The sequence below is a fragment of the Chlamydomonas reinhardtii genome, chromosome 16 (genome assembly GCF_000002595.2).
Source record: "Chlamydomonas reinhardtii strain CC-503 cw92 mt+ chromosome 16, whole genome shotgun sequence".
In the NCBI taxonomy this organism is placed as follows: domain Eukaryota; kingdom Viridiplantae; phylum Chlorophyta; class Chlorophyceae; order Chlamydomonadales; family Chlamydomonadaceae; genus Chlamydomonas; species Chlamydomonas reinhardtii.
Window position 1 is genome coordinate 1,152,825 of NC_057019.1, and position 26,621 is coordinate 1,179,445.

Consider the following 26,621-nt stretch of genomic DNA (forward strand, 5'->3'; position numbering starts at 1 on the left):
TTCCTGTTTTCTCAGTTCTTTGCTAGAATCTGAAAAATATAAGTTCATCTGCGTCGCTCGCAGTCGCGGTCCTTTGGTATCCCCGCCGGCGCAAAGCCCTTGTCGGGAGGCCCAGATAGCGCGCTGGGCTTCTTGGGATAATTCTGGGGCCAATTAAACTGAGGGCGTTTCACGGGCGAAAGTAGCGACATTTGAGGCGCAGCGAATTAGTCGGCGCTTGCATGGACGGCCAGGTCGCGAGCCCATAATTGAGCGCTCTCGCACAGCTGCTGCTAGTGTCGCGACGCTTGCGCACTACATACAATAGAGGTGGTCCCTAGGCCCACAGCAGCATCAATTTCCTCGCGCACCTTAACGACGCGCGCTCGCTTTCTCGATGCTCGCTGCCTGCCCACCGCTTGGCGCGGTTGCTTCGCCCTTCAAGGCAAGTAATGTAATCTGATAGATTGGGGCGGTGTTAGGGGCCAGCGACGCCTGAATGAAGGAGCGCGCGCTAAAGTGCTGGGGCTCGGTCTCACCTCGCTCGTTGGTGCCGCAGGGGCCGTCCGCCGCGACCAACTACGCCTATGATGCGGACGTCTCGGATGAGCGTTGCTCCAGGTGGGAATGCGGTAGCGTAGCGCAATTTGGAGCGGCGAGAACTGGGATCCCTGGGCTGGCCCTCCAGCAACGCGCCTTTTACTGTCAAAACCCTCCTTGCCTGTCCGAAAATGCAGCGATGAGACATCCGACGCATTTGATACTAATGTGCGCTGCGCGCTGCGTCCGGGGGCCCAAGCGACTGGGGCGACTGGCAAGACCATGAACCAGCGCCCAGTCGCCGTCTGTGCGAGCTGGGTGCCTTCGTTCCTGTCCGCAACCTACTTCCAGCCTTGCGAGCGCCACCGGCATCACAAGAAGAACGAGGTGCGGGCGCGCTAGGGTGTTGCTCGGTTTGTCGACAGGAGGGCGCAAGCGCAAGCAAATCTTCTCGACGCGCAAGCGCCGGAACAATTCGCGCTGACCATTGGTCAAGTGACTTTTGTTCTACAGCTTCAGTGCGGAATTGGCGCGTTTGGCCCGCTGACCCGGTGGCCCTGGTCTGCAATTTTGCCCCGCAGTGCACCTTCTTCTGCATCTCCTGCGGTGCAAAGCCCCACAGTGTCTGCCAACATTGCATGGGCGCGCACGCAGGCCACCAGGTCATTCAGGTGCGGTGGGCTCGGCATCACCGTCGCTTCTCCCGTCAGGGCTTGCACCGCGGTCGCGCATGCGTTGCGCCTGGATTTGCGCTCAAGCACGAGGCCTCTCACAACATGAGCACAATACGGGCACAATTGAGCGGGAAATGGGGGGCGCGGGTGTTGCATGTCAGCCCTTTTCTGCCCACGCCCCGTTAAAGCACAGTGTCGCGCTCGGGGCTTTCGACGCGTTCCCTAACAATGTAATCTACGCGTCTTAAAGCGTCGAAAGCGCCGCAGAAATTAGGGTCTGCGGTTTGGAGCGCGTCGCCGTCGCGAGGCCGCGCGTGCCGCGCACCCGTGCCGACGAGCTCCTCCCCCTCGCAGTGCACAACGCTCGGTGAAGCCGCACCGCTGCCCCCTGCGCACCCACCTGCAGGTCCGGCGCTACGTTTACTGCGACGTCGTGCGCGCCTGCGACATCAACGCGTACGTCGACACCACCGGCGTGCAGGTGTGTGCGCTGACCCTTCAAGTGTCACATCTCGCCCGTGATATGGAAACCACGGAAACACGCATCCCCTGCCGCCAGATCCCGACACGCAGGTCACTTGCTGTGTCCCTATTCAAGCACACATGAAGGTTCAACTCAAACCTGTTCCCTTCAAAACACCAACGCAAACCTCGCAGAACTACATTATCAACAGCGCAAAGGTGATGTTCCTGAACCACCGCCCCCACTCCAAGATCGGCCGCGTCAACGGCGCCGACACCTGCCGCACCTGCCACCGCCACCTGCGCGAGGGCTTCTCCTACTGCTCCCTCGCCTGCAAGGTGGAGGCACTGCACCTGACCTGCGGCGGTGCCGCCATCAGCTCCGGCGCCGCTGGCAGCGCCAGCGCCAGCGCTGGCGGCGACGCCGCGGCGGCGCAGCCGCCGCCGGCGGCTGCCGCCGTCGGCCCCGGCGCCGTCAGCCTGATCCGCGCCGGCAGTGACATCACTGGTTCGGCGGCGGCGGCGGTGGCGGCGGCGGTGGCGCGGCAGCAGCCCGTGTCCCCGGCGACCGCCACGGCGGCGGCGGCGGCCTCGGGTGTCAGCCCGTTCGCCCTGGAGCCGGCGGTGGCGGCCGCCGCCGGTGGCGCGGTGGCGGCTGCCGCCAGCTGCGCCGCGCTGAGCAGCGACCCCGAGAGCAGCGAGCCGGGTGAGTTGAGGGTTGGCAGGGGCTGGGGGCTGGTCAGGACTTCACTTATGAGCAGTATGCAGATACCCGGCGACTGCCAGTGCGACTGGTGTGTTCTGGGGCCAGGTGGCCCTGGTTCGGGCCCTACCCTTGCACTCCTCGACTCTTCGCGACTCGTGGTTGTTGACATGTGACCACTCCTGCTGACCCGTGCTGACCCGCGCCGTGCCCTTGTTCTGACCTTTCCTGCACCTCGCACCACAGAGGCAGTGGAGGAGCCGTTCATGGCGCGCGCCCGCAGCCTGGGCCTGTCGGCGGCCGCCGCCGCCGGCGTCGCAGCAGCCACCGCCGCCACCAGCGCCCTGTCGCCCCTGCTGCCGCAGCGCCGCCGCGTGGGCGCGCCAGCCTACGTCCTCAGCGGACGCCGCTACATGGCGGCGGCGGCGGCGGCCGCGGCTGCTGCTGCTGCTGCTGCTGCTGCTGCTGCTGCTGCTGCTGCTGCTGCTGCTGGCGGCGGCGGTTCGTCGTCGTCTGCCAGCGACTGCGATGTGGACGACATGGGCATGGAGGAGGAGGAGCAGCAGCAGCAGCAGCAGCAGCAGCAGCTGGATGCCAACTTTGAGAACCCACCCAAGTGAGTGATGCGCTCAGTCCAGCAGTGCTACCGTACTTGCTCTCGTCGTCGCGAGACTGGTCTCAGCTGTGCGCATTTTGCCGTGCGGCCATGTGCGCGGGCTGTTATGGAAGCATGACAAGGTTTGCGCTAGCGCGAAGCTGAAGAGCGTTGCGGCGCCATGCACTGACATGCATGTTGCAACGGCCCCTGTCCGCACAGGCGCCGCCGCTCGGCCGTCATCTCGGGCCGCCGCGGTGTGGGCAGCTCGTCCAGCTACGGCGTCATGGCCGCCGGCGGCCCCACCGCACTGGCGGCCGTCACGTTGCTCATGCCGCACCACAGCCTGGGGCTGACGCTGCCGCCGCCGCCGCCCTCCCTGGCGGCGGCGCCCTCCCGCGCCACGCCGCCGCCGCCCTCCCGCGCGACGCCACCGCCGCCCTCGGCACCCAAACCCCAGCCGGTAGCGGCAACTGGCGGCAACGGCATCGGCCACATGTCGCGTAACTCGTCGATGCCCTCCCTGCCCGCGGCCGCCACGGCTGCTGGGGGCGCCGGCTCCGCGGGGGCTGCGGCTGCTGCTGCCGCCGCCGCCGCCGCCGCTGCTGCCAGCAGCAACAGCCGCCGCAAGCGCAGCATGCCGCAGCGCGCGCCGTCCCTCTAAGGCGGCGGTGGCGTGCACAGCTCTGGGCTACGGCTGTTGCTGTTGGCGGCGTGATGGCACCAGGGCAGCAATGGCTGCGTGCTGTGGGCGCTCGGCGCGTTGTGCGCAGAAGCCGCTGGTCCCTTGGAGCAGACATGGCCCCAGGCACGGCACCGCTATCCGCTTTTTACGAGACACGACATCCGTCAAGGCTTTACTACTTTCCTACGGCTACATACAGGCTGATCATCGCTAACCTGCAAACAACACAGAGGTGCGAGACAACAGAGAGAAAGTGTGTGCGAGAGAGAGAGAGAGGGAGTGTCGCTTTTGGCACGAGCTTGGTTTTTATTTCAGCGCGGCTGCTCGGGTTTTTTCCTGGTCCCGGAGCGCGCTCGTAAATTGAATCATGCCCACAATTTGGATGGTGATGCCTCATAATCTGTTTGTGCTGGGGGCGACGATGGCTTATCCGAAGAGAGCCGTATGCTGTCACGATACTACAATGGCACCTAATGGCCGGTTTTCTTACCCCCATATTACCTCACTTTGACTCAAGCTTGAATGGCGCTGGTACGTGTGTGGCTTGAGAGTGCACAGGCACTCGAGAAAAAGTGCACCACGTGTGCGCGGGGGAATGTGACGTGTGGGGTTATGGAGACGGGAGTGCGCCGAACGGAACGCGCGCGTGCGGCCGCGCAGCCGTCACAGCTTGCGTCCGGGCTGGCGAGGGAGGGAGGGGCTAAGAAGCAACGTCACGGTTGCAACGTCCCGCAAGGCGACGTATGTCGTGCACAGGGAACGGCAACCGCAAGAGGCTTGTGCCGACAACCGCGGCTTGAAAGAGCGAGCGCGGTGCATGTGCGCAAATGAGACGAACGCTGCGGTAGCGGAGTTGACGAGAAGAAGAATTGAGGGTTGCGTGGGGGAGGTGTGGGCTGGCTTGGGCCACATGAGGGGCGATTGAGGGTCGAGGAGGGAAGTGGCTGGAGATGGAGGCTGCGGTATGGCTACGAGGAGTCGATTATGGCTTTCCGAGGAGAGAGCTCGAAGCATGCAACCCGTGCGGATGTGTGTGCGGCGCCGCCACATCTGCCACGGGGGAATCTTATTGTTCACTAATGTGTACGTCTTTATGCCATCGCATGGCGTGGAGCGTGGGTGCAAAAAGCGTGAACTGTGGAGTCGCTGCGTGTACGTGAGCATTGTGCCTTGCCTGCAGCCGGTGCGGTACAGTTCTCTGAGCGCCGGAATTTTGATCGCAGTTTTTGTTTACCAGGTTTTGAAAACATATAGGATCGGGTTGAAGTCGAGTATTGAAAGAATGTGTGGATGCATGTGTGCCGGCCTCGTCCCATCAAGTACGCCCTCGTGCACTGGCAATGCGGACTAAAGCACTGGCATGGCGGTTTGCATGAGCTGCCCGAGTGCGACACGGCTGGGGGGCGCAAAGCCCCCGAGCGCGCGCAATAAGAGGATGGCACCGGGAGCTCAACGGTGCGCCTGTCATGCGGGTGGGCGATGGAGGCCGTTGCGAGGACCAGGAGCGGGTGTGGTCTGTGGCTCGAGGGGTGCTCAGGGGCACTCCTCCGGGCCGTTGGACTCCTGAAGAAGCGCGAGGTGTGCGTGTGTGGATTGGGCTGTAGCGTTGCAACGGTCTGTGCTTGGTTGGGTTGAGTTGGGTTGGGTTTTGTGTAGATGCGTGTGTCGCTGTGGCTTCGTCTAGGGGCTCTGCTTGAAGTGGCTTGCATGGGAGATGGCCTGGGGCACTGTGACACGCCTCTCGCTGTGCGGTGCAGTGTGGAGGGAGGTTGGGAAGAGGAGGTGTGTTGTAGGGAAGGGCAGCGGGTGTGCACGTGATTGGATCGTGCTGCTGTGCATGTGGTGGGACGGGAGGGGGAGGTGCTCCCCTCGGACGCCGCCCTGGCCCAAGAGGCGGGGGCGGCGCGGGGCGGGAGCGGGCCGGGCCCGGCCGCGCATGGGTCTAAAGCGCGGGCCGCCTACGGTATGTACCTTGCGAAGGACCTCGGTCGGTTCATCAGTCGTTTGCTTTTGTTGTACGGTGTGGTTGGATTGGCGGGTTGCAAAACAACATCCTGTACGGGGCGTGTGTATGCGGGTTAGCCCCAATCTGGCGGCAGCCGACCACGTCCTCGACCATTTTATTCCTCTGCTAGAAAAGGCAGTGTGTAGATTTGAGCAAAACTCTTGAAATTTGATCTGTAGGGCTGGAGGTGGATGCGGGCGCCCCCACGGTGGCACGAGGGCAGCAAGACCCATCCCGGGCACCCGAAGGGCGGGCCGTTGGGTGTGTACGTGTGTGGAATGGACGTGCCAATTCTTTTGCGGTCGCGTGCCCAGGCGGTGTGTGTGGAAAGGGGAACCGCACGGGCTAGGCGCGCAGGGCACAACACGGCGTGAGCAAACCTTGGATCCTGACACGCCCGTGTCTGTGTGCGCCTGGGGCCCTGGCAAGTGTGGGAAAGGAGGACGAGGCTGGCTGGGGCACTTGAAGATGCGTGTGGGTGTGAGGAATCCGGTGCATGAAGTTTACGTACACCGAGGCATCGCGACGATAGGTCCGATGCCGGCACAGACATACATTCACACACCTTGAGCGGAGCGCCCGCAACAATTCGCGGGTCAAGGGGGTGCACAGTTGTTCATTTGGGCATGTGCTAGATCTGGTGAAGTTGGTGGTGTAGCCCTGGAGCTGTGTCGAAAGGGCTCAAATGTCCCTCTGCGTGCAGGAGAATTGCATTATGGGGGTAGCTTTGATTCCCCGAAATTTGTTGGTTTGGTTGCTGAAATGTTGCGGTAGGTGTTGGTTGATTGGTGTAGACTACAGCCACAATGGTGGATGGTGCCCCGCGCAGTAATTCTGGGGGCGCGCATCGGTTGCATCTTGGTGTTTTCGCTGGTGCGCGGTGTTTTTGATTGGATGATTGATTGACAAGAAGTTTTGATACTACGTTTGGGCTGAGTAGGAGTGATCTGATCTGAGAGAGCGAGCGAGAGACCTGCCGCGGTACAGGCGGTGCTGACACACACACAAGTCCAATAACAGTTCTGTGCGGCGCAGGCGAAAGGCTGCTGCTGCAAGACGATGCTGTAAACACAGAGAAGCAAGACTGCCGAGCCTTGCGTCATATCCAGGGGAGGGGGAAATGCACTTGGAATGCAACTCCACAGGCACGGGCCGTGGGCACGGGCTGGCCCCAGCATAAGTTGTGTTCTGACCCGCCAGACCACGCGCCCACGCTATACGGCTGGCTTGGTGTGCGATGGGACAGGGTTAAGGCAGGTTGGTGAAGTCCCGCAGGGTGCAGCTGATTCCCAGACCCCAGAAGATGTACGGCTGGCTTGGTGGATTTGTGTAAGGCGGCACACGAGGGCGCACAAGTGCAGAACATCCCATTACAGCGGGCACCATGGCTCAAAGCAGCGCTCATGCGCCACACCTGCTGCACAGCTCCTGACCTGCAACCACCCGACACCATCTGAACCGCGCCGCGGCTTGCGGGTCCATGCTACCAGGCAGCATTCGATGGCCCTGGTGCGCTCGCACACTCGGGTTGTCCTCTCTTGTAATACCGCAATCATGCTACCCTGATGCTACGAGACGGCAGCCGGCACACTCCCCCAGCGCCAGCACCACTGCGAGCCAATCACGCGCACCGCCACCGCCTCCTGCCATATCCTCCCCCCACGCTCACAACCACCACCAACCCACATCCCCGCACCCTCACCCTCACCCCATCCACCCCCACCCCCACCCCGCCACACGCCCCCTCCCGCCCCCACACGCGCTACCGCTCCGCTCCCGGCATGGGGCTGGACAGCGGCACCGCCTCTCCCTGCTCCTCCTCCTCCGCGTCGTCCCGCCCCGCGCTGAAGGCGTCCAGCGCCGCCACCGCCTGCAGGTCGGCGCGGGTGGTGCGGATGCGCGGCCGCGACTCCTTGGCGGGCATGGCGAGGATGGCGGCCATAGCCTGTTGATGGGGCAGGTGGGGAGGTGGGGAAGAGGCGTAGGGAGGTGGGCAGGTGGGGAGGTGGGGAGGCGGGGAGGTGGGGAAGAGGCGTGGGGGTTGTGTTGTCAGTGAAGGTGTGGGTGAGTGTGGGGTGAAGGGCCGGTTGCAGTTCTCAAGGGATTGGGCGCCTTGACGCCCAGTACCTGCAAGCCTGTGCCTCGTGCGTATGGTCTGAGTTGTGGGCTGAGTGGAGTGCTGACCTTGTCGCCGCGCTGCCACCAGCACGTGTCCATCCGCACCCCCCTGGTACCAGCCCTGCCCCACCGCCGCCGCCCCCAGCCGCCCGCTCACCTCCGCGCCGTCGGGGCCGTACCGCGCCGTGAGCTCCTGCGGGGCCAGGCCGCAGAGGGGGCAGCAGGAGTGATAAGTTGACCACACAGCCGAGGGGCTTGAGCCGAGGGAGGCAACTCCTGGAAAGCTCAAGGTCCACATACCCGCGCCCATCTTGTCCCGCTGGCGTGCCTGTCGCCCGTCCTGCTCCCTTCCAAATCCCTAGCCTGTCCCCTCAATCCTGCATACAAGGAGGGCTCTTTGTGCCATACACACGGTCGGAGCACGACCTCGCCTGCACGCCTGCACCCCTCCCACCTCCTCCGGCTTGGGCAGCAGGCTGCCAGATCGCCTACCCCACCTCATCACGCCCCGCCTCACCCCCTCTCCCCCCCTCACCCCTCACCCCCTCACCCCTCACCCCCTCACCCCCATGTCCGCCCCGCTGTTGGCCTTGATGGCCCGTATGGTCTCGCTGTAGGCGGTCTGGCGCGCCACAGGGTCCACGTAGTGGGGCGTGGGGCTGGCCCGCCGCCGCGCCGTGGCCGCCAGGGAGGCGTTCAGGCCCGCCTCCAGCTGCCGCTGCCGGTCCTGTGTGAGGGGTGGTGGGTGGGCGAGGTGGAGGGTGAGAGGTTGGGTGGGAGGGGTGTGGGTGATGGGGATGTGGGTGAGGTGGTTGCAGGCAGTACAGGTAGGGCGTGCGAGTGGAGTGTTGGTATGGCGGTAGGTGGTTGCCTGCCAGCGCCTTCATCCCTGACTTCACCTTCATGAATCCAGCCACACTCCCCCCGTACCCATCTGCGTTGCCCTCCTTACCGCAGCGTGAGCCCCCGCCCCCTGGCGCCCTCCCTGGCTCCCTCCCTCCCTCGCTCCCTCTCTCGCTCCCTCGCTCTCTTTCTCGCTCCCTCACTCCCTGCCTCTAGGCCGTTGGGCTCGGGCATTAACCCTCCCTCCCTCCCCTTCCCTCACATTGCTGGAGGGCAGGGTGGTGCTGGTGTTCCAGCCGCTGGGGCCGCCCGCCGCCGGGCTCAGCGAGCGGTCCAGCGTGGCGGCGGCGGGGTCGCCACGTGCCGCCGTGGTGCCGGTCAGCTTGCGCACGTCCTGTGGGTAGGCGAGGTCGGTTAAGAGGGGAAACGGGGAGAGGAGGGGAGATGAGAAAGAGAAAGAGCAATGGGGAGGGGGGTAATGGCGGGAGAGGGAGTGGTTGCTTGGGCCAGCCCGGGCACAGCCGGGCCTGGGGTGCAGCCTGAGGTCCTTAGCGGTCCTTTAGTGGCGGCAGGAAGAACCTGCGCTTCAGGCACCCACAGCCGACGATTCCGGTATGGAGCCCCATGGTCACAGCTAGGCTCGTGGCCTTGACTGTGTGTGCCAGGCATTCGCAAGGCCCCCATCCGTTTAGTCAGGCCGCACCGTGACCCTCTGTGCCCCGGTCGGCTGCCCACGTGCCCGTGTGCTTCCCTTGAGCGTGCCAACCTACCGTGCTGTTGATAAGCTCTGGCGTGAGCGTGTTGGACAGAAGGTTGTGGGAGAATTTCCCGTGATGTTTCCCTGGATTGAGGGCCACAGTCTCGTTCCACACCGGCCCCCGCACCCCCAGGATGTCCGGTTTGGACTCGATGGTCGCTTTCCGCGCCTCCTTGACCTGCAGGGACGTGTATGGCTTGAGACTCACGTGGCCGTGCGCGCGTCAGCTATGCGGGCATCACTCACCTTATCGAGCACCGGCACTCGCATGGCCGATTCGTGAAGCCCATAGTCTAGTTTCCCTGTTCTCCCCGGAATCGCTGGCGTTGGAGTTGCAACTAGAGATCGATTAGGTGAGGGCGGCGGAAGGTCGTCTATAACGCTGCCGGTGTCGTCCATTTATACAGGTGACGTTAGAAAAAGATGGAAGGAAGTATGAACTGCTACGCTTGATGTTTCAAGTATGTTGCAAGTTCGTCAAAACGGCACACGCGTGGCTTCGAAGGCAAAATGATGCGCAGGTCGGCTTCAACTCAAAAGACTAGCCGCTGTAAGCCGAAGTAGTAAGTACATCAAAATGCGTTGTCCAAAACAATTTGGGCGCGTGATTGCCCAGCAAAACACACGGAAGACCTCCTCATGCCCGCATCGTTGCCCCTTCCTCTTCCTTGTGCACTCCGTCGAGCGTTCTAACAAGGAAATCGCTCGCCCCCAGCCCCCACAGACCCATGCAATCACATGCCACTAGGTACTGTGTGCAGTACTCCTTATGGATCAAAGAAGGAACACCCGTCTCCCAAAACTCTTCAGCTTGCAGCTCCCAACCAGAAGCCTACAGCAGTGGCCCCGGCAGCTTCTCACACCGCCTGCGGGCCCTTGGCGTCCAACATGAACTTCCCGATCTTGACCTGCAGTGTATCGCAAGATGAGGTTGCGGAGCATGAGTACCAATGGTGAGGGCCAATAGCGCAGTACTCACTGGTGCCGTAACGCGACGCCTCTATCCACCGGTCCCTCATCTACATTGCGATAACCCCCCTCGCTCTGTTGCATAAATCCTGGTTACGGTAGTTTGGGCTGGTATCTACACCCCACCAGCTTCCCATTCCTCCCCTTCACGCCTGCTTCCCTTGCTCCGCCTCCTTCCTCTCCCCACCCCGACCCTGCTACCCGCCCTCCACTCCCTTTCCCCCCGACCCCCGACTCGCCTCCATGGTCTCAGCCCAGGTGCCGTCCTTGGGATCCAATACCACCATGCCGTATTCGCCCTCCATGGAGCCCTGCGCACGTGGGCGTGTGGACGTGTGTCCGTGTGTGGCGGTGGCAAAGGCCGTGAGTATACCGTATACCAAACGTGGAGGGCAGGGCAGCGTGGAGGGCAGGGCAGTGGGATTTAGGATGTAAGCGCTGTGCAAACCCAAAATCGACTGAACACTGCTTCATTTCCTGAGCAGCGCAACACACCCTCGCTCGTGTCCACCACGCTTCCCCAGCCGTTTCCCCAGCCCGAAGCTCCTCCCTTAAGTATTATCACTTGCGTTTGTCGCTTGTGCCTGCGCTCCGCTATTGTGGTTTACTTCGGGCTGGTATGTACAACCTCCCTCCTCACCTGCGGCGTGGTGAGCGCGCACCCGGACGTGTACTCGTAGCTCTTGCCCGGCAGCAGGATGGGCTGCTCACCCACCACCCCCGGGCCCCTGCAGGAGGGCGGGGCGGAGGGCGGAGCGGCGTGTAGGGAGCAGGGCATCACGCGCAAGAAGTTGCGTTTCCAGTTTTGGGACCCGAGCCCAATGACAGGGGGCACAGCGTCCTCCTGCCCAAGCCCCTGCCCAACCCCTACGCTTGAACATGTCCTCCTCTGCGCTCTCGGTCAGCACCGGGCCCGCTATATGTCAAGGTGTGAACACAGCACCGCGCCGCACCGCAGTGCTGTCGAGAGCCAACCGCACCCTCGTGTCTTTTGCTGCTCAACCGAAATTGCAGCTCTGGCTTTCCGCACGTGCCCACCCAACCCCTCCCCACCCAACCCCGCAGCACGCACCTGACCTCCTCGGTCTTGCCCCGCCCGTCCATGATGACCCAGTGCCGGTTGCGCAGCTGCACGATGGTTTCTGTGTTGTCGTTGTGCAGGGTGATGTGGTAGGCGAACATGTAGCGGCCCTGGCTGGGAGAGGACTTGGTGGGCAGGAAGAAGCTGCGGACAGGTGGGGCGGGACGTAGGAGGCGGGGGTGGGGTTACACATATGTTGAGTTGAGGAAGCGGTCGACGGTGGGGGTGGCCATTCATGCGATCGCTTTGTATGCAGGGGGGTGGCAGGTGTATATGTGTGTGTGTGTGTGTGTGGGGGGGTCAGTGGGTTGGCGGAAGGTGTGGGGCAAGGCTGCAAGTTTTGGATGCCCGACTGACAAAGCAGCACATACGCTGGACCATGAGCAGTCCCGGATCCCGCAGCTGGGCTTGCCTTTGGCGCTGTTGGTCCTCTTGACGCCGATGCATTTACGCCGCGACGGCATGAGCACACACCATTCCCATCTCCCCCATCCCTCCCCCGCCCCCCCCCCCTCGCCAACCCGCTGCCCACCTCTGCACCTGCACCCGCACGCCGTGTGTGACCGCCGTGCTGCTGGTGGACAGCAGGCCGCACTCCAGCGCCGCGGGGCCCAGCTCCGCCTCCAGGGCCTTGATCTGGGCCTGGTGCCGCGCCGCGTCCTGTCGAGGGGGTGCGGGCGATGAGTGGGGAGTGGGGGGGGGTTACATTCATGATTAGTAAAGGAAGTGGTAGACGGTAGGGGGGGGGAGTGGAGTCGGGGAGTGGCGGGGAAGTGGTGGTGGTGGGTGTGGTGGGGGTGGTAATGTGGGTGTGGGTGTGGGGGTGGGGGGTTGTGGGAGAGAGAAGACCCAGGATTGCAGCCCTTGGTGCTAACCAAGGGGTGGAGAAAGAAAGCATCCGCCTGCACACCTTGCAGCCAGCTGACCGCAAGACCCCTCTGGGATCTCAGGCAGATTCCTTCCTTGCTCGCCTCCTCCTCGCTGCGCCCTCGGACCCCCCCATCTTCCCCCCTGGTACAGCGGCACCACACCCACTGCAACACACCCTGGCACGCCCGGCCCCAGGCCCCCAGCGGCTAGGTGCACCATACGCAATGCCGGCGGCCACCTCGGCGCCCAGCTGCCCCGCCCCTGGCTGCAAAGTCGGCTGCACCCCGTCATCAGCCACATGCATAAAGGCTCCGCTCCCGCACCGCACTCCCTGCACTCCGCGCCGCGCTCTGTGCCAGCCGTTCCCCCTGTTCCATGTCCGCACACTGTCTCAAGGCCTGTCCCATCCAGTCTTTCATGGACGCCCCCGTGCTTGCACTCCCCTCCTCTCCTTCTCTCTACTGTCGGGCTCTGGCGTACATTCCCTCCTCCCCTTCCTCCGCCCCCTGCATCCAACTCCCTCATCCCCCAACCTCATTGCGCTCTGGTTCTGGATCTTGCTTGAGTTGGAATTGGAGAGAGTTACGCCTTCTCCCCCCCGCTCCGCTGTCCACGCTCTTGTCCTCGCTCTTTTGCGCTGGGTCCTGTTTAGTTTGGGCTGGTATCTACAGCCCCCCTTCTCCACCCCGCCTTCTCCACTCCGCCCACCTGGTAGCGCTCCTCCCTGATTGCCGCCTCCAGCGCCGCCTTGGCCTGAGCCACCGGGTCAGTGGCGTCCAGGGCTGCCAGGGCCGCCTTCAGTCGGGCAGCCTCGCCATAGTTCTCACCCTTGACTGTGGGTGGGGGAGAGGGCGGGGTTTGGGGGAGGAGTTGAGGCAAGGGATGGGAGAAGGGCTTTGGAGTTGAGGCGGGGGATGGGGGCAGGTCAGGATCTGGTGTGTGGGGTGGGGCTGACGCGGGTTGGGGAAGGCACGGCAGACCTGGTACAGGCACGTGGGCCACGGTGCCGCCTGTCGCCACTGCCGCCGCTGCAGTGGGGTGATGCAGGTAGGTAAGGGTGCTGGTGCCGCAGTCCGGTACTGGTATGGTGCGTGTCTAAGCCTTCGGCTCCTACCATGCTTTGCCCCGTATGGTTGTCAAGTCACGTGCGCGACCTGGCTTGCCCCTTTTCTGTTCACTTCGCATGCCGCTGTGCGCCACGCCTGAAACCCAACCCCTCGTGCCGCCCCCGCCCCGCTTCCCTCGTTCCTCGCCCCCCCGCCCGCCCCACCCGCCAGCTTCAGCTCCAGCTCCAGGTCTTTGCGCTCTTTGCGCTTGGACACAATCTCAGCCAGACCCAGAGCTGCGGCCGACTTGCTACTGCTACTGCTGCTGCTAGGTTCAGTCACATCAGACTCGGAGGCGCGAACACGCGCGGCGTGGGTGCCGCGCACACACGGCCATCGTGCCGAACTACCGCACGCGGGTTGCCGGAGCAGCCTGCCTGAAACCGACGCCGCGGCTGGGCGGTGTAGGTTGAGGGCTGTGCGCATAGGGGTTGCCGCCATTCTAAGAGACTAGACTAGTAGGAGTAAGAGGGAGACTGCTGCGCGATGTCGGAGTGTCTCACACGGAGTGCGATTCTTGCTGTGGCAAACCCTCAAGCAGGAAATGCAGGGGATTAGTATGGATACTATCACGCGCAATTGTCCATGGGTGCTACAAATTTGCGAGTTTGCGATGGAACCTTCGCCGGGCCCATGCAAAACAGCAGCTATTAGCGCTCCGCCCGCTCTTGCCCAGATCTCCCCTCACCCATTAACACCCACACTTTCCTCTCCTCCAAACTCGTCAAAATGGTGAGCGCACCAGTGCGCTGCTTATGTTTAAGGCGACACATGTCGGCTGGCGCGGCCGGTTCATGCAGGACGCGAGCTGAATTGCTGAACATTGCAACTGCACCGACAGGCCACCGAGCAGAGCTACATCATGATCAAGCCTGACGGCGTCCAGCGCGGCCTGGTCGGCGAGGTGATCAAGCGGTGAGTGCACCCCAGGCGTGGCAATTCTGCAGTTCCCAGGCGACGCGATCGGTCCCTAATGTCTATGGACAATGAGTGCTCATGGCCGGGCCACGCCTCCAGGGCGTGCGAGGTATCGCGGCCGCCTTGCAATTATGCCCTGGCGCCATTTTGTGCGGTCTAGGTCCAGACGAGCGCCAAGTCGGTCATGCAGAGTCAGGGGTGGGAGCGTGCAAGCTCAAGGGTTCGAGTCGACGACACTCGTGAAGGATAGCGCGGCGTGGCTCCTCTGCGGGGCGGGGCGTCAGGACCTGTCCTAGACCAGCGACTCAGACCTGACCCTCTGAGACCAAGGCCCGCACCAGCTGTGTCCAGACCCAGCTCCTGCCGACCCCTTACCCAAGCACCTACTTACCCGAAAGCTGTCTTCACGTCAGCTTCATCTTCTCCTCGTACTCAGTGCCTGAGCTGCACAGCGCACTTCCTCACCGCCGCCTGTCCCTCCTTCCACCCCCTCGCCCAACCCCTCCTCCCCTCCCTACACCCACAGCTTCGAGCAGCGCGGCTACACGCTCAAGGGCCTGAAGCTGATGAACGTGGAGAAGTCGCTGGCTGAGAAGCACTACGAGGACCTGTCCGCCCGCCCCTTCTTCCCGGCCCTGGTCGACTACATCTGCAGGTGGGGGCGGGCTGCGGCATTATGCACGGGGTGGGGGCAGGAGAATGGGTGTGTGTGCAGGGGAGGCGGGGACCAGCGGGGACTAGTCAGGAGGTGCAGTTGTTGACTGCGGAGCGGCGGGGATCTTGCTGAGATGGGCGCAGTGGGTTGAGAGGAGGGGAGGAGCACTGAGGAGGAGCCAGAGGCGGACACGGGAATGCCCTAGGTGGCGGCTGGGCATATGGACAACTGGAGTGGGCTGGGTGTGTGCATAGCGAGGCGGCGCCTGGGCAGACAGAGGACCCACCATTTAAGGGACGGGCGATGGGGAGGTGGCTGGCCGGCTCAAGTTTAGTGCAAACCGTACCAGGCATGCGGGGTGGGATGAGAGCGCCAAGGCAGCAGGCCATGGGGGCTGAGCGCAAGATTTGAATGCGCACAGGGCAAGGGGCCACAGGCAGACGCCTAGTGCCCCTATTGCATCCAGCTCCGTAACTTCAATCGCAACGATCATGCCATGTACTGGAAGCTCGTTCCTGGTGACATCCGTTTCTGTCGATCCATTCCGCGCTCACGCCCGCGCAGCGGCCCCGTTGTGGCCATGGTGTGGGAGGGCAAGGGCGTTGTGGCCACCGGCCGCAAGATGATCGGCGCCACCAACCCCCTGGCCTCCGAGCCCGGCACCATCCGCGGTGACTTCGCCATCGAGGTGAGGAGGAGGATCTGCGGGGAGGGAAGGGGGTCGGGACCGGGCTTCGCCCGCGGATTCTTCGCCGTAGTGCCGGGCGGGCTCTGTAATGTTGGAGCCATCTTTTGTAGCCTTGGTGCGCGGGAGCACAGCCGGCGCCGCGGCCCTGGGTGCCAGGCCACCCGCTGCGCTCCCGGGTAACAAGGACAAACTGGTTACGAAAGATGGCTCCGACAACACGGCGCTCGCCCGGCACTATGGCGAAGAGTCTGCGGGCGCGAACGTGGTGGAGTGCCGCCGGGCGCTGGCGCGCTTTCGGTCGAGCAGGCAGGGCCTGACAGGCGGTGGTGCACGGGACCTGTCGATGGCATGGGCGCGGGCTTGTGGGAATGGGGCGGGAGCTCAGGTGGTGGGACTGACAGCGCGGATAGCCGGGCGTGGCCTGGGTGTGGGGGCACGTCCACCAGCACGTCAGCACCAACCATGGCAGCGCCTTGCGGGTGCTCCATTTCGACAGCAAACCAGCGCCCTCACACATCTCGCACACATGCCGCGGCCGCAGGTCGGCCGCAACGTGATCCACGGTTCCGACTCGGTCGAGTCCGCCACCCGCGAGATTGGCCTGTGGTTCCCCGAGGGCGTCGCCCAGTGGACCCCCGTGGCCAAGCCCTGGATCTACGAGTAAACAACTGGCCTCAGCAGCAGCAGGTGCTTGCATGGGCGCCTGGAAGCTTGCCATTGGCAATTGTTAGTCGCTGATGTGTGGTAATGGAAGATGTAAGGTGATTGAAGGTGGAGGTGTGCGTGGGCATAGGGCGAGGTGATGAAAGTCTGGCCTGAGGTGAGGCCGGGCGTGGTGCTGGCGGCAGGATGAGAAGCAGGTTGGGAATGACACATGATGAAGCGGAACAGGCGCCGCAAAGCTGATGCATGTTTGTAACCCGCCGGACAAGACTTCCGCATGCTGCCCGATACAGAGTTACAGTGCCCTCCACGGGTGCGACATGCCCCAACGGTATTGGGGCTATCCGTGGCTCTCGCCAACGCGGCGTCTCCGCACGCCGAAGCAATGTGTTGAGTTTGCGCCTAGAAGAGACGACCACTCAGGACGGTGTAAGAGGGCTTGCGCTGAGACGGGATCAACCTATCTAGCTCCTCACATCACGGACCTAGGCCATACCTGTTTACGAGAAATCCAGCAAATCTCTTGCCGCGGAAATCGGCAGGCTCATGCGGGCGCGGGGCGCCTCGCTAGCTCTTAAGCCCGGGCGCGTCATTATATCGGTCGGGGACATGGCTGCATCCTGGTGAGGTAGGCCGGTGCCGCCTCCCAAGCCGCCCCAGCAAGCGAGCTCCAGCCTCGCCGCACAGCACCGCACTGTTGCAGTGTTGCGCCAGCACACGTCTTGTGGCCCATGCGCGGCCCCAGGTTGGGATGGGCCACAGTAGCAGGCAGGGTGACGAATCCCAATGACGTGCAGCGTATTCCCAGACGGCCAGACCCGAACAGGGAATTGTCGCAGTGAGCATTCATCAGTCAAGGTGCAGAAGCAAGGGTGGGCACACGGCTGCTGGAACGCCGGAGTTCCTGCCAAGGTTCCTGTATGCAAGCTTGTACGGTGTGCATTCCTCACGCTCTGGCCTTTGAAAGCTTGCCGCCCGGCCAGGCAACAGCACCAGACTACGGTAAGCGGGATGTTGATCGGGATGCTACTGCTCTTAATGGCGTGTTCTCGAATCCTCACAGCCCACCCATGCTGGCCGGCCGCGTACTCCTGCCCTGCCGTTGCAAATTGTTTGCCATCTGCTGGGTTCTGGGAATCAGCTGCACCCTACGGGACTTTACCAACCTGCCTTGCCACTGTCCCATCGCACACCCACCCATGCTGGCCTGATCCATTCCACCCCCACCTCCTGATAGTTGCACAAGCGCCTCCCGACAACGAGTGCCCGTATATTTGCTGGCTTGCTGATAACCCAATCACCATATACAACTCGGGCACGACCTCAGTGGAGCAGTATTGCAGTCTCACGTTGGTGAGTTACATCCACAGTCCGTGTCACGCAGTCGGATAAGCTAGTTGAATGGTCGCCACGTGTTCAAGTTCTCAAGAGCTCGGCGAATTTATTAGAGAGCGCGAATGCAGCACATAAATCATCGTCACGCCCAGCCGCTACAGTGCGCCGCCCAGCCAAGCACAAACGCCACCGCAACGGCACGTCACCAGTTCGCACCGGCAAGCACCACAGCTTGATTTGACCTTCGCCAGAATCCACGCGCCCGCCACGTCCGTGTAAACGAGAAGATAACTACGCACGCATCCGTGTGCATGTTCGTTGTGAGATGAATGAACGCATGAAGAGGGGCCGTTACTCACCCACCAAACCCAACTACCCGCCAAACGCGGCGGGCAGCAATTACATTTAAGCCAGGGGGCTCGAGGAGAAGAGGCGTATGCTGACACGTACCTCCGCACCTCACGCGCGCATAGGATGACACCCGCCTCTGCTACACAGCTACAACCTTGGAGGAGCCACACAGCAGCGCATGCATGCATGCCCGTCAGGCGGTGCCCTACGGCCTCCGTGAAACCGAGAAACCGAGAAACCAAGACACAAATGAAGTCGCACGCTCAGGTAGGCGGAAGGTAGGGCAAAAAGTAAAGCGCACGTCTTTCTCTGGTACATACCCCCTTAATCACACACTTCCTTTCAGAAGCCGAGCGCGTTCTATGCTTCCCCCCTAGAAGCCTACGTATCATTTTCGTACCGTCCGTCTAGTAGCCTACTCGTTGTAGCCTACTCGTCGTCCTGCGGCTGCATCTCAGCATCCACGTCGACGATAGCCTGCTCCTCCTGGGCAGCCTCAGCATCCTCGTCCTCCATGAGCGAGAGGATGGCGCGGCGGTGGCCTACGGGGTCACCATTCTGGTTCACGCCACCGCCAGGGTTGATTGCAGAGCTTGCAGGAGGAGGCGGAGGCGGAGAGCGGTTGGGGGGCGGCGGGCTGGGTGGGGGCGGCGGCGGAGGAGGAGGACGAGGAGGCGGCGGGCTGGGCGGCGGGGAAGGCGGCGGCGAAGTGGGCGGCGGGTTCGGCGAAGGAGGAGCAGGGCTGGGCGGGCGGGGGCTCGGGGGGTTGGGGCTGGGCGGGCGAGGCGAAGGCGGCGGGGGGGGAGGAGGCGAGGGGCTGGGCGGGGGCGGGCTCTGCTCCGTGCGGGCGGTCTTGGGCTTGGACAGCAGCGAGCAGGGCTTGCAGCGCTGGGAGCCCAGGTCCTCCGTGCACTGCTCCACCAGGTTGCCGCCGCCCAGGTCCAGGGGCGGGCAGGCCGTGCACTGGCGCACACCGGGGCGGTCGGCGAAGAAGTCGTAGGGGCACTTGTAGCAGCCGCGGGGGCCCTCAAACTCGTCGCCCAGGTTATCCGCGTACGCTCCCGAGTAGGGACCGTAGTAACCTGGAATGGTAGTGAGAGGAAGTATGGCAAAGATCAGCGACAGAGCTATCACCAGGCACCGGCAGTAGTGCAAGATCCAGGGTCAGCGACAACCGTCCCGTTTGTACCTGCAGCAGTGCCAGGTTACACCACCTACGCAACGATCATAAAAACTCACCACGAGGGCAGGCGCGGCAAGAGGTGGCCGAATCAGGGGCGTTGGCGTAGAAGCCAGCCGCGCAGGGCGTGCACTGCGAGCTGCCGGTCTTGGATGCGACAGTGCCCGCGGGGCACTTGGTGCAGAGCTCGCCGCCGTAACGCGAGTATGTGCCCATGTCGCAAGGCTTGCACACGCGCTGGCCAATGGAGTTTTGGTACCTGCATTGCAGCGATGTATGGGTAAGTCGATGGGAGCAAAGCACGTGCAGGGCGAACGTGTACTCCACCAGCACCACCAGCACGAGAACAATTTTCATCCCACCCACCTGCCGGGCTGGCACGGCTTGCAGGCGGCCAAACCGGCCTGGTCCGCATAGGTGCCCACCGCGCATGCTGTGCATGTCGTGGTCTCCGCGGAGGACTGGAAGTAGCCCATGCCGCACGGGGTCGGGGCCTGAGCACCCTTCACCAGACCAGTTGGGATCAGAGTCGCGGTATTGAAGGTTGCGTTCGCCGCCGCGGCGACGTTGGTGAAAGTACCCGGCTGGGCAATCTCGCAAGTGGGGAGCCCGCGCTTGCTGGCAAACGACCCGCTCCAGCATGCCTTGCAGACAGCTGCAGGAAGACGATTTAGGTAGTTGGTGGCACGCAATGTGAGCATCATCGAATGCGACAGTCCAACTGCCCCCCTGCCGCAAACATTCAGGAAAACGGGGCTGACTTACGTTGAGAGAACTCGTCATTAAACGTTCCGGTTTGGCACGTGTAACATTGAGTGCCGTCCACGGTCAAGCCAGTGTCCAGCAGGTTGGCAGTTGCGGTGTCAAACGGCATGAAGGTGCCAGGCTTGCATGGAAGCTGAATTGGCAGGCCGTCCACATCGGTGTAGTACCCTACAAGATAGAAACTTGTGTAAGTATCCGGGTCATGTGTAATGGTGCACACCAGCCGTACCTGGTAGGTTGGTAGAGCAGGTCTCTGACTTGCCAGCCATGAAAAAATTGGTATCCGGACCAGTCACGATGGGCTTGGCGTAAGCAGGACCAGCCACCATGCCAGAAATGGTATACGCGCGCAGGGCAGGAAAATCGTTCGCGGCATTTGTCACGACAAGCGCCATCTGCTGAGTACGGTCGCCCATAAGGCTGTTGGTGCCAGGCTTGCATTGCTGCAGTGACAAACGCGATCAAGTGTTAGGATGGTGATACAAACAAAGCACAAACACGTGTTGCAGTTGCGCACCTGGCACGCAGTGGCACCCGGGGCAGAGGCAAAGGTGCCCGCTGGGCAAGGCAGGCATACAGACATGCCAAACGTGGGCGCGTATGTCCCGGGCGGGCACTGAGAGCAGCCGCTGCCTAATTCCGTGAGAGTGGTCGCAACGGGCACGCCATCGGCAGTGATGAACGGGCTGCCCAGCTGGCCACTGAACCAGGTGTTGCGGTAGGTGCCCGGTGGACACTTCTGGCAGCCGGCAGCGCCCGCCTTAGACCAGGTGCCGTCCTCGCAGGGACGGCACGGTGTTGCAGAGGACACGGCTGCCAGGTTCATACTGGCAATAGCTGCTTGGCCACGCAGCGGCAGGTACGTGTTTGCCGGGCACTGGCGGCAGGTGTTGGGAATGATGGGGTAAATGCTGCCAAAGGTGTCCGTGGTGTCCAGAGAGGTGGCCTCGCCCGGCGTAGTTGTGCCAACACCATCAGTGTGGTACGTGCCCTCGGAGCACGCAGTGCAACCCGTAGCGCCAGAAGTTGACACGAATCCTGCAAGATACGAGCTGTCAGATGAGAACTAAATGCGTCCAGCCACAAACCTTACCCGAGGGGCAGGGCAGGCACACGGTGCCGGCAATGTTGGGCTGGAAGTACCCCTTGGGGCACTTCTTGCAGGACTCAGGGCCCATCGCCAGGTGTGTCACGAAATGGTAGGTCGTGGGGTCGATGCTGTACTTGGCACGAGCGGTGAGCGCGGCGGGCTTGGCGATGGTGCCGGCGGGGCAGGCAGTGCACTCGCGGGCGCCCTCATTGCTCCAGTAGCCCGAGGGGCAGGGAATGCAGCGGTAGCCGTCCATGGTGGCAGTACCGCCAGGGCACTTGCGGCACTGGCCAACGGGATCTGCGCAGAACAAAGGCGAGAAGTTCAGATACCTTGCCATGCGCAAAGACCAGAAGTTCAGATACATGGGCAGAATGCGGGGCACAAAGCAAGGGACACAACAGTTTCAGCGTGACCTATCTAATAAAATGGATTATCCTTACATGGGTAGGCGTCGACCGCCACACGAACACCGTTTGTGTAGTTGTCGTTGCTGAAGATGAGCTCGTACCCGTCGAAGCAAGTCGTGCGGAAGCCTGCATATACATAGAACGGGATGTTATGTTCCGCCAGCAACAGAACACGCTGCCAGCTGCGTACCTTTGGGTAATGGAACCCTTTGAGGCACGTTGGTAGGACCAGTAATGAACGTGGGCGCCGCTTGAGTCTGTCGAGGCCAAACGGGCAAAGGGGCAAAACGTCAGTTAGCCATTTGGTTAGTGGGTCATACCCCTACTCCATCGGCACGTACCGTGAAGGAGGTCAACGAAGTCACCGTGTCGGCGACGGCCAACGCATTCGCTCCAACCGTTGAGCTGGCATACTCGAAGACAAAAAATTTGGGTGAGAAAGGCCCAGCGGCGGCATACAGAGTCGGAAATGTGCACGACACCCGCCCAGTGCCAGGCGCCATGGTGACGACGCGCAGCTGCTGATCCGCGAAATAGTTGGCGTCCGTTGCAACGGCAGTCGTCACGTCCGTAAAAGTCTTGTAAACTGCGTCGGTGATGGCTGAAGGTGCTGATGCAGGGTTGACATTCTGGCCGGTGTAAAGGGCGCAAGCAAACTGGACGCCCGAGCTGGCCGAAGGAGGAACAGGAGGATCACGCAGGAGGGTGAACGTGAAGTACGTTGGGATGTTCGTGTAAGGCGTGGTGGGGTTGTAGTTGGGACTGATCGTCGTTGACTCGACTGCGACAACAGCCGCAGCCACCTGTGACATAATGCAAAACTTGTTAGCCGAGGCACAATGACTGCCATCGCCTTCATTTACTCACCACCATGGGCGTGGCGAACGAGTGTACGGCGGCAAGCAGCTGTGAAGGCGTGACAGACAACGAAGTAAGTAGCGGCGCGGCGGTGGCGCTCTCCCCGAACACCATCAGCTTAGCCGTGAAGCCACCGGCAGAAACTGTCGTGTAGTAAGTGGTGAAGGTGCAGGTAGTGGTGGTCTCGCCCGGAGCCATCACTGCCACCACCGTATCCGCATCAGGAATGGTCGTAGACACTCGCCAATACGCAGCCGCGCTCGCGGGAGCTGTGCCCTCGCCATTGAAGAACTCGCAGATGATGGGCTGTGGGATGCCGCCAGCTGGAACAGCGGTCGTCCGAGTGATGGTAAAGGTGTAGGTGACGGGCGTGCTGACCTTGACTGGAGTAGCTGGTGACACGACGGATGTGACCGCGTAGGTCGGCGCAGTCGTGCCACTCGCCAGCACCTGCAACGCGATCAATGTTAGCCGTCGGATGCAGCAACACGCTACACACAGCACTCACGGTAAAATTCTTCGTGATGTGCGACGTAGTCACGGCTCCGTCAACAACGTTGACCGTGGCAAAGTAAGGCCCGGGAGTGGCCGTTGTGTAGCCGGCGATGGAGAAAACGCAGACAGTCGTGGTGCCGCCAACCGCAATGTCAGCTGTGACATCGGCAGGGCTGCCGCCTTGCCCATTATCAGGCATCTGGCAGGTTAAGGTTTTGGCTGAGGCCGTCACCGCCGCATTACGCGTGATGACGATTCTCCAGACCGCAGCCGCACCACCAGCGACAGGTGTTACAGGATTCAGGTATGACGAGATGGTGTAGGAAGCAGCCTGCATTATGCGATAGAACAATAAGCAATGATCTTCATGCGTAAAAAAGCGTGGCACGCACCGTAACAGTGGCGAAAGCAGGTGCCGTGTACACAGGGCTCAGGAACCCAACGGTAGTCGCAGCGTCGAGTGCGAAGCTGTTCTGTATCAGCTGTAGCGTGGGGGTTGCGGTGCCCGTGGTACTGTAGGATGGCGTGAATGAGCAAGTAGCCGTTGTCGACCCAGGCGCCATGCTCGTGCCCTTGCCGTTGGCGGAACCCGCAAGCGCGGCCCAGCCCGCATCCGTTGTCGGGGCAGCGCCGGTCTTGCCATCCCAGAACGAGCACAGGATGGGTAGGGAAGGCCCGCCAGCGGGCACAGGCACGCTGCGGATGATGTTGTACGTCCACAAAGTTGCAGTGTCAACAGGAACAACCGCCGGAGTAACGGACGCCGAAAGCGTGTACGTCGGGGCAGCAGCAAGGACCTGCACACGGGGCACACCGGTGAGCTTCAGGGCAGGTCTTGAGTCCCGGCGCCGATGAAAACCTACTAACCTGGAACACGGGTGTTGGGTAGTACGGGTCCCAAAGCGGGGTGCTGCCAATGAAGCACTGCAGCTTGCCCTGCAGGCTGGCTGCAGCTGCTGCGTAAGTGCGAGTAAATGAAATAATGTCGCTAGGAATGGAAGAAGGAAGAATGGTCGCCGTTAGGCCACCAGCACCGTTGGCGGCCGTTAACCAGGCTGCAAGGTCAGCGGGGGCGGTGCCTGTATCGGCTCCAAAGAATGCGCACTTGATCGACTCAGTCACGCCCGCAGGAGTTGCCTTGCTGCGCTGAATCCTAAACGACCACTTCGCAGCCACGGTCGCGATAGGGCTGAACGGCTCCACGGCGCTCTCCAAAGCGTATAAGACTGGAGTAACCTGTACACAGCACGGGTGTTCAGGCACGGCCAACATGAGGCATGATCACTGCCACTTACCGTAAACGTGACCGTGGTAGAGGCCAGCAGGAGGCCGGTATTAGCTCCGACACCGTCGCGGTCATAGATGCGAAGGGTAGCTAGCTTGGTGCCGCCAGATGTGTACTGGTTGGACAAACTAGCGATAGCGTTGGGAGCCGCGGCACCGACGTTCGTCATGGTGAGCGCGGTGCGAGGCGAGGACTCCCCGGCACCGTAATCGATAGTCCACCAAACCTGGGAGGTAGAGGACAGATGCTTCGCACCAGCTGAGAAAGCAATAGTGTCGTCCGTTGTGACAGGATCAGCTGTCGTCTTGGCAAGGGCCAATGTGTAGCCCGCGTTGCTGACCTGCAGTGGCAAGGCAAGTGTTGTAAAGCCGACCGCCCACGAGATGCAGAACCGGACGTCACCCACCGTGATCACCACAATCTTCTCCGCAATCACGTTGTTGGCGCCGTCATATAGGCGAAGCCTGGCGTTCTTGCTGCCGGTGGAGGTGTACCTGAACGTCGAGGCTGCAGCTGAGGAAACGGCCGTGGCGGTAGTCGGGAAGTTGCTAGCGGCAGTTAGTGCGTCAGGATACGCTAGCGGCGTCTCAACCACTGAAGGGTCGTCCCAGTTGAACCTCCACTGCAGGATGGGTGAGGTCGCGCTGGCGCTGTAAGACACCTCCGTCGTCGTCTGAGTAAACGTCACTTGGTCGGCTGTGGTGACGGAGGTCGGGCCCACGGTGAGGGTCAGGACATACTTGGACGGGTCCACCTGCAAGCACGAGCCACCATTAGACCCTGTAGTCCGCTTGCAAGGCGCGTCGCTGCCTGCTTACCACATAGACAGCATTCGCAGCCGCGGGGGTGAAAGTTCGCAGCAGGGTACCGCCGACGGGGGCGTCGTAGATCCGCAGGACGGTCGTCTTTGCGCCCTCAAGGTTGTAAACCTGGTCAGGGATGACGAAATCGTAATTCGTGCTCGCAGTGGGCGCAATGCCGATGAAGATGCGCGAGCTTTCGAAGACTCCCGGAGCAGTATCCAGCTGGATAGTGGCCCACATGTCCGCGCGGTTCGCGGTCGAGGAACTGACGCGGCCCTTGAAGCCGCTGAAGGCCAGGTTCAGGCGCGGAACGCCTGACTGGAGCAGCGTCGCAGTCAGTGTCGAATCCTCAACCTGCAGAGGAGCAGCGTCGCAGTCAGTGTCGGATCCTCAAACCGAAGGGCGGTCAGCAGGGCGTCGTACACACTTGCCAGGTGCCGCTACAAGAGGAACCGACTCACATAGATGGGGACCGTCTTCGAGGCCAGTAACACGCCAGGTGCGACAGCACTGTCATACAAGCGAAGCGTCACGAACTTGGTTCCAATGCTTGCATACGTGACTGTGTACGTGCCAGCCGAGACCAGATTAGCGGTGGGTGTGGTGCTCAATGCGCCCGTCGTCGTGCGCGTCGTTTCCGCAGTAACTCCATCGCCATAATCGAGCGTGAAGAACACGGCGGTGGTGGAATCAGGGGACGCGACGGTGGCCGTGAAAGTGACAGCGTCGGACGTGGTCGGGTTCACGGTCGGGCCGAGCTTGTCCAGTGTCAAGGTATAGGCTGCAGGGCGCGCATCGGGTCAAAACGGGGCTTCGGCGTAAGCTATATGCTGAGAAAATGGATCGCACATGTGACACCTGCCTCCCGATTCAACGTCCCTGTTCCCTAATTAACTTAACACGATGAAAAATGCAGTGCCATTGATCACTCTACTGCTGATAGGACCCGGCCCTGACTTGGAAAGTCTCTAAGGCTTCAAATAAGGTCGCTTTCGCCCCACAGGCGAACAGACGAGCAAAGGCAGCTCCACACTCACTTGCTGCTTCGACCAATAGCAGGAAGCGAGGCGAGGCGGCAAGCGCGACTCCAAGGACAAGCAGCAGCCATTGTGAGGCGCGGTTACTTGAGCAGCGCGCAGGCCGCCGCCCGTGGCGGGGCATCGCCATGGGCGAACGCTAAGATGTACCCTGACTGCGCCCGGCTAGCAGGAGACTGAGTTTGAGCGAGTATGAGCCAACGAGGGGTCAGCAACGCGTGATGTTGGGAACGCGCGCCCTCAGAATAGTAGCTCCTATGGCTCCTATATTAGTGTATGAGTAAACTAATGAACTGCACAAGAAGCAAGGCGACAAGGTGCTTCCAGGCGACTAAATGCCGCGCCTTACGACACCGCCCCATGCCCCAACCCCAACTTCGACCTGCCTTCCCACCGCAAGAATGTGTCCAAAGTAACCTTTACGTCTTCTAGCTAGCTCATGCTCTCTTGCGTTTGCAAGATAAGGCCAAGGAGACGTCCAGTTCCTGGTCTCGGAGTGTCCTGAGAAGCCAAGCCTCACAATTAAGCTCACGCTTAAAATGTCACGCGGATATGAGACGGATTAATAACGCGAAGGGGTCATTTATGAGTTATGGGGAACTCGCTGCGCTCTCCTCAGCATAGCACATCTTGGCATTCCTCCAATCCAAAAGAGGCATAAACTTATGCATGTATGGTTGACTATGCGGCAGCGACAAGTC

The 26,621-nt window shown here is 61.9% G+C and overlaps 6 protein-coding genes across 7 annotated transcripts; 3 read left to right on the forward strand and 3 right to left on the reverse strand.

Moving 5' to 3' along the window:
- Positions 1–31: 31 nt before the first annotated feature.
- CHLRE_16g650400v5 (uncharacterized protein) lies at positions 32–3,663 on the forward strand. The gene is made up of 8 exons (XM_001698195.2): positions 32–424; positions 539–600; positions 717–906; positions 1,101–1,190; positions 1,600–1,674; positions 1,851–2,361; positions 2,605–2,974; positions 3,176–3,663. Exons 1-8 carry the CDS (start codon positions 377–379, stop codon positions 3,615–3,617), a joined length of 1,788 nt encoding a protein of 595 aa, XP_001698247.2. The 5' UTR covers positions 32–376; the 3' UTR covers positions 3,618–3,663.
- Positions 3,664–3,721: 58 nt separating this feature from the next.
- CHLRE_16g650425v5 (uncharacterized protein) lies at positions 3,722–6,723 on the forward strand. Its single transcript, XM_043070786.1, has one exon. It carries the CDS (start codon positions 3,752–3,754, stop codon positions 3,995–3,997), a length of 246 nt encoding a protein of 81 aa, XP_042915429.1. The 5' UTR covers positions 3,722–3,751; the 3' UTR covers positions 3,998–6,723.
- A 278-nt stretch (positions 6,724–7,001) lies between these two features.
- CHLRE_16g650450v5 (uncharacterized protein) lies at positions 7,002–9,761 on the reverse strand. Its single transcript, XM_001698114.2, has 6 exons — positions 9,608–9,761; positions 9,375–9,539; positions 8,867–8,998; positions 8,327–8,488; positions 7,919–7,954; positions 7,002–7,588 (listed from the first exon to the last, which is right to left on the reverse strand). Exons 1-6 carry the CDS (start codon positions 9,629–9,631, stop codon positions 7,406–7,408), a joined length of 702 nt encoding a protein of 233 aa, XP_001698166.2. The 5' UTR covers positions 9,632–9,761; the 3' UTR covers positions 7,002–7,405.
- Positions 9,762–9,807: 46 nt separating this feature from the next.
- CHLRE_16g650500v5 (uncharacterized protein) lies at positions 9,808–13,929 on the reverse strand. The gene is made up of 7 exons (XM_043070787.1): positions 13,552–13,929; positions 12,990–13,114; positions 11,944–12,071; positions 11,403–11,555; positions 10,971–11,058; positions 10,570–10,641; positions 9,808–10,269 (listed from the first exon to the last, which is right to left on the reverse strand). Exons 1-7 carry the CDS (start codon positions 13,826–13,828, stop codon positions 10,219–10,221), a joined length of 894 nt encoding a protein of 297 aa, XP_042915430.1. The 5' UTR covers positions 13,829–13,929; the 3' UTR covers positions 9,808–10,218.
- A 141-nt stretch (positions 13,930–14,070) lies between these two features.
- CHLRE_16g650550v5 (uncharacterized protein) lies at positions 14,071–16,893 on the forward strand. Of its 2 annotated transcripts, none has more exons than XM_001698194.2 (5): positions 14,071–14,119; positions 14,229–14,302; positions 14,832–14,960; positions 15,525–15,648; positions 16,190–16,579. In XM_001698194.2, the coding sequence occupies exons 1-5, from the start codon at positions 14,117–14,119 to the stop codon at positions 16,310–16,312; spliced, it is 453 nt and encodes a 150-aa protein (XP_001698246.1). In that variant the 5' UTR covers positions 14,071–14,116; the 3' UTR covers positions 16,313–16,579. The 2 variants fall into 2 exon arrangements, with proteins under 2 accessions (XP_001698246.1, XP_042915431.1); XM_043070788.1 differs by having other exon boundaries at positions 14,072–14,119; positions 16,190–16,893.
- Positions 16,894–17,128: 235 nt separating this feature from the next.
- On the reverse strand, positions 17,129–26,553 carry CHLRE_16g650600v5 (uncharacterized protein). The gene is made up of 19 exons (XM_001698112.2): positions 25,921–26,553; positions 25,345–25,664; positions 24,899–25,237; positions 24,487–24,834; positions 24,091–24,420; positions 23,663–24,031; positions 23,188–23,592; positions 22,809–23,126; positions 22,310–22,750; positions 21,784–22,245; positions 21,633–21,699; positions 21,476–21,568; positions 21,036–21,332; positions 20,460–20,980; positions 20,172–20,385; positions 19,943–20,110; positions 19,544–19,832; positions 19,237–19,436; positions 17,129–19,079 (listed from the first exon to the last, which is right to left on the reverse strand). The coding sequence occupies exons 1-19, from the start codon at positions 26,048–26,050 to the stop codon at positions 18,427–18,429; spliced, it is 5,964 nt and encodes a 1,987-aa protein (XP_001698164.1). The 5' UTR covers positions 26,051–26,553; the 3' UTR covers positions 17,129–18,426.
- Between the last annotated feature and the right edge of the window lie 68 nt (positions 26,554–26,621).